This window comes from Panicum virgatum, chromosome 4K, assembly GCF_016808335.1.
Source record: "Panicum virgatum strain AP13 chromosome 4K, P.virgatum_v5, whole genome shotgun sequence".
Lineage (NCBI taxonomy): Eukaryota > Viridiplantae > Streptophyta > Magnoliopsida > Poales > Poaceae > Panicum > Panicum virgatum.
This window is the reverse complement of record NC_053139.1, coordinates 14,909,136-14,915,018: the sequence shown is the minus strand read 5'-3', so window position 1 is coordinate 14,915,018 and position 5,883 is coordinate 14,909,136. Positions and strand designations below refer to the sequence as shown.

At 42.2% G+C, this 5,883-nt stretch overlaps 1 protein-coding gene across 1 annotated transcript; it reads right to left on the bottom strand.

Moving 5' to 3' along the window:
• Positions 1-3,705: 3,705 nt before the first annotated feature.
• LOC120703282 (glycine-rich RNA-binding protein 10-like) lies at positions 3,706-4,674 on the bottom strand. The gene is made up of 2 exons (XM_039987308.1): positions 4,474-4,674; positions 3,706-4,206 (listed from the first exon to the last, which is right to left on the bottom strand). Exons 1-2 carry the CDS (start codon positions 4,580-4,582, stop codon positions 3,887-3,889), a joined length of 429 nt encoding a protein of 142 aa, XP_039843242.1. The 5' UTR covers positions 4,583-4,674; the 3' UTR covers positions 3,706-3,886.
• Between the last annotated feature and the right edge of the window lie 1,209 nt (positions 4,675-5,883).

Below are 5,883 nucleotides of genomic sequence, written 5' to 3'. Positions count from 1 at the left end.
GGACCTGTAGGTATGCATATATGGCAATGTACATCATTTCCACTTCAGGCACTCTCAACTACCCAGCCCACATAAAATCCACACGGATGAACGTCCATATAGCGGAACCTCTCATGGTTAGCTATGCCGAAAATGAGAGGTACGGTATAGTTCTTATCCTGACATCCAACAACAAACAGTATCAGCAAAGTGATCGTTCAACCCCCTCTACCTCGATCAGTTGTCAGCTGCACATAGAAAAGTTTTCATGCAGCCACAGTTGGACTAGTTTCAAACTTTGGATGACAATATATAAAATTATGTAGAAACCAATTGTCAGGATATCATCCAATGTTTTAATTTGACGACATTGATAGAATAACAGTTGGCATGTGTGGAAGGAAGAGGAGATTAGGAGTTGTGGAAGGAAGAGCGGATTACGAATTTGAACCTTGCCACCCATTTAGTGGGTGCAACCTCCATCTAATTAGCTCAAACTAGACCATGAACCCTTGCTCCCGCATGGGCTAATTAGAATTAATATAAAAATTAAATAAATCTTATAGATAATAGTTATAATTATTTATCTCACTCCATCTTTCATCTATTAAATATTCTAACACATACTCTAAAATATATTAATTAAATATTCTTATCTCTTCCATCATACATGAATACATGGTGACACATACCATGAGTAGTATTTTCATATAAATAATGACATCAATAATATATTAATTATTAATAATGATAGAAATAGTAATTTAAACTTTTATATTGGTGCACTTCAATATTATAATGGCAGAGGTGAGTAATTTATTAAGAAAGATAACAGAACTAATGACTATTATGATTAAAGTTGTTGGATTGATAGGCGGATATTTCTGGTTTCTGCGAGAATTTCTAGGATTTCCCTATTTTTTGGAGAGTGCCCACGTGACCATATATGATCCTAGGTGGCTTCACGTGGAGACTTTAAAAGATCTTCCAATTAGTAATAGTGAGATTTCCCTTGCAGCTAGAGGTGTGCTGTAATTTTTTATAACATCAAATGTTACATTTAGAATTTTAGTTCATATATATATGAGGTTATAACAAACGACAAGAGCAGCAAATGTCATGAAAAATAGTCAGAAGAAACAGATTTATGACTCAATGAGCATCTAGTTGTTGTTTTCTTATTCCATTGCCACATTTCAAATTGTTAAGATGATACGTTCTTGCAGTAACACAACACCGTACCTGCAAGAAGGGAAGAATTTGTGCTCATGAGCGTCGTTCTCCAAACCTCTGCACTTAAGTACCACTACTACAGATCGGGCCATTTGTCCCGGTTCCAAAGGGCCATTTGTCCCGGTTTTGGAACCGGGATTCGGCTGCCGGGACAAAAGCTCTGGAGGCTTTTGTCCCGGGTGATAGAACCGGGATAAAATGTCCCTCACGCTAAAAAGTTTTTGCGCCCTGCGGGATTCGAACCCAAGACCTATTGCCTGGCGCATGGCTTCCTTGCCAACTCACCTAAGTAGTACATGTGACTCAGTAAAGAATAACTTTCTTTTGAACTATCACGTGGAGGGGCCTTTTGTCCGGGTTGGTAACACCAACCGGGACAAAAGAGTCACCCTTTAGTCCGGGTTGGTATTACCAACCGGGACAAAAGGGTTGGGCCTTTTATCCCGGGTGGAGCCACCAATCGGGACAAAAGGGGGTTCTTTTGTCCCGGTTGGTGCCTCTAACCGGGACAAAAGACCTCTATCCCCCGCTGGCTCGGCTAGCCGTTGGACCCGGGACAAAAGCCACCTTTTGTCCCGGGCCCAAAGGCAGCCGAGACAAATGGCCTGGAACAAAAGCCTGTTCTGTAGTAGTGTACATACAAACCAACAAACCATTGCCCTACTTAAGTGCAACTATAGACAAATTTTCACTCGCGTGTGATGACTTGACATCGCAAACAAATTTACACACGATGTTCAGGATTTCTGTCACCAAATAAGTTAATTAAGTGATTAAATTAAATCATCACGAAAATATGGAGCTAAATGAACATGGTGGTCAATAGAACATCAAAAATAATAAAATTTTCAAAATCGTTCTCGCTCGCTACCTTGTATTTATTATTAGTTAGCCTCAAAGGTCCACAATTTCAGCTTGCAACTGCAACGAAGTGACATGCATGCATGCTGACAAGGCATCATTACGTCCACAAAATAATGTAGCCATAAGGATCCAATGGTATTTCACAATCACAAATTGAGATGAGATTGAATGATGCTGCCGTCCATTATCTGCCAATTAATCACCATGATGCTGACTGCTTGCTGGAGCAGTAGCCAGACGCTTAATTACCTCTATCTCCATCTGTGTGTTCTGATCCAATGTGTCATTTTTTCTGGAAGAATGTATTGGGTGAGTCAATCGCAGCATGCAGCGCTTGAACATATTCAATGGGCGGCAGATGGGCCACCGACTCACCGGCACACTCGATTTACTTCCTCTCTGTATGGAACCTTGTTTTCTGACGTTCTTGAGGAGGGATTATTAGCTAAAATAACACTGTGGCCGCAAGCAAACTACAGTGATGGATAGCCAAGTATCCTCCAACCCCTTCTTAGTAGACCCAAATCGCCTGAGTAAATATATTGCCACACAAGTACTAATTAATTTAATTTGTTGCTTATCAATTACTAGAATAATATACATACGCTACAAAAAATCAACACTAATTTTTATGTTACTCCCAAACAATTTGCCATAGTACTCTTTTTGTTTTGAGAAAAACTTGTAATTATATTAACAAAATTTCATGTTCTATTACTGTCCCTCTATAGAACCGTACATGAGATTTTCACCTCATACGGCTCCTCGTTCAATTATTTCGAAGGGTTCCTTTTCCTTGTTCGAGAGTCTCCGCCCTTCTTCCATTCCATCTTTTTTTTACTCTTCGATATCCTTGAGTTCCCATTTTTTCCCCTTCATCTAACACAATAAAAGACAAAATATAGGAAGAACCTCTACTGAAATCGAACTATTGACTCATGTTTCTATAATCAATTTGATCCCCGGGCCTATTCGAGAACGCCTACGAAAAGGTTGTTTGGATTTACGAAAAGGTTGTTTGACCCCGCCCACGCCGCGTGCCGCTAAAATATGCATGTATCATATATTGGCGCGCACGCACACAAACTACTGGCGGTCAAATCATGGGTTGTCTTCTTTTTCATTTCTAGTCTCTACAGATTTCTGGTATCCTATCATGACACTATTGGCTGAGCTCGACCACAATGAAAACAAACAGATCGTCGATAGGTTAATTGTATTATATATTTTGCAAAGAATCTTGTATCTTATTTTGAATATATGAACGCTACACATGCGAGGTCCAGTTCGTTGCCCATAAATCATACTGTTTTGTATCACATCATTGTGTCCGAGGGACTATGTAAACCAAGAAAATTATACGTATTTCATTTAGAAAATGAGTTGACAGTACCACGATACTGGTCGCTATTGAAGGGTCCGAATGTAAAACATCTTGCTACTTAGAGTATACAACATCACAGAACATTGCAAATGTAATAACACTTAGTGGTAGCTGTGGTGATAATTCACTGTGTACATGTGTGCTTATATTGTGTTTCAAAACATTAGCACACCACACATTACATGCAAATGTGTTTTCAAGTTCACACTTTCCAAAACATTCCCCATATTTTAATGAACCACCAATGTTGTCCAAAGTAATTGGGCTGTCATTTATTTGAAATATATATTGGCATAATACAACATGATATAACAGCATTGCACCAAGACGAACTTAATACCAAAGGGATAACATGAAACCATGTCTAAAGCAAGTGAACCACAGTAACAGGTAATATTGTTGAAGCACAATGCTTGCATATAGCTCCTAATGCTTGCCACCACCTCCGCCACCATAATATCCTACTCCAGGATAACCGCCGCCACCATATCCACCGCCGCCAGCGCCGTATCCACTACCATAGCCACCGCCACCGCCGCCACCTCCACCACCACTGTATCCACCGCCAAAGCCAGGGTAACCATACCCGCCACCATACCAACCACGCCCAGGAACATAGCCGCCATAGCCACCGCCGTACACTCCACCATATCCACCACCATACCCGCCGCCGTAATATCCGCGAGCCCCCTTCTCATCATTGAGTTCAGCCTCACCATTAATCTTCATGTTCTTTGCCTCAGATTCTGCAAGGAATATACTATGTTTTAGCTACCACTATTCATAATATACATTACTAGAACATCAAAGATGAATCCAACAAAAAATGTTAAAAATTCGATATGTTTATATAAGGATATCTTTTACAAACTTATCACTATTGTCCGTAAACAGTAAATCTTAATTTTCTATTCTAACATATCTCCTTCCTTCTAGATTTTAAATTTTGGGTGAAATTTATGTTGTGACCAGTTTTACTAGAATGTATCATAGATCTCACAGTCGATACAAACCCTTGTCCTCGATGAAGTGATTTCTAGCAGCAGCCACATCCTTGGTGACGAGGAGGAGGGAAGCCAGGACGACGCCAATCAGAAGCAGAGACTTGGAATCGGAAGCCATCCCTGGCCTTCAAGATGAGCACTTGATCTGTGTGGGATTATGATGAGAGTGCAGCACCGCTGCGATGCCCTACATATAGCAGCGGCGCCACTGCATGTACGCACGCACACGGCTGTGCCTTCCAATGGACTAGTAAATGCATGGGCGCGCGGCCACGCGTGGTTGGACGTCGATCGGGGTGGTTGGGGCAGATCGATCGAGCCTGGTAGCTAGCGTTCCTTGTCCGTGTTGTTCATCGTGCAGCTGGGGTTCAGGCTCAACTAAGAAAGTGGTTAGCAGAAGATATTGTTCTGTGTTCCTCTCAGGGGTCTACGGCTTTCACATTGAACATGAATGCTTCCATTCGTGCAGGAATTGATACGATCATGGAATGCACAATTTAGCACAGTACTGGAATGCTAAAAAAAACTAGACTTGGTCAATTGCTGAATTGTGCATTCCAGAGAGGCAGAGACTAACAAATTTCAGAAATGATAGAACTAACCACTCGATTTTATTGCTGAATTTTGTTAGTCTCTGGAGTTTGTGAGAGCAACTCCAAGAGCTTATGTAAACGGATTTGGTTAGGTAAAAAAAAGAAAAACCTACAAAAATTGGATCCAACAGCTTATGCAAACATCCCCATTAGATATCTGTTGACGCAAATCTCGGTCAACACACGAACGCACTAGATCGTGCGGCGCGAGAAAGAGTTTGATGCAGCTCTCTCTGCGTGGAGCGGTCAGACCGGTCTAAAGGACCGGTCAGACCGGTCGCCGGTGAGAATCGGCGACGGCCGACGAACGCGAACCCGGGAGGGACCCCGTCAGGGTAGGCGCACGTAGGGTTGTTCTAGGATCGGCAGGCCACCTAGAACGCCTTCAAACGTCGCGGAGACGAAGGAAGAACAGCAGAGGGGGTTGGAAAAGCTAGGGTTTGGAGAGAAGGATAAAAAGTAGAGTTTGTATTGATTTTGTTCGATTGTTCCTTTAATCGGCCGTGACCCTTTATATTTATAGGGTGGGGTAGACTTATCCTGCAAAAAATCCTGTTTACAGATCTAAATCTATAAAAATCTCTAGTTGTACTCGGACTCTACCTGGACCGGTCAGACCGGTCGGACCTACCGGTCAGACCGGTCGGCCCCTGCCGGTCAGACCGGTCGGCCCCTGCCGGACAGGCCACAGTGCCTTGACCGGTCAGACCGCTAGGTCATACCGGTCAGACCGGTTGGTGCCAATTTTGGCTGTCAACATATGCCCCCCTGTTTTTTAGTAAAGCTTGCTTACCAAAAAACATTCTTCTGAGCCAAAATTGTCTAA

Excerpts from the sequence above, each read along its gene's own strand:
- LOC120703282 (XM_039987308.1), bottom strand. The coding sequence starts at position 4,582 with ATGGCTTCCGATTCCAAGTCTCTGCTTCTGATTGGCGTCGTCCTGGCT. Across the intron at positions 4,207-4,473 it reads TCACTTCATCGAGGACAAGG|AATCTGAGGCAAAGAACATG; the intron begins GTTTGTATCGAC and ends TATTCCTTGCAG.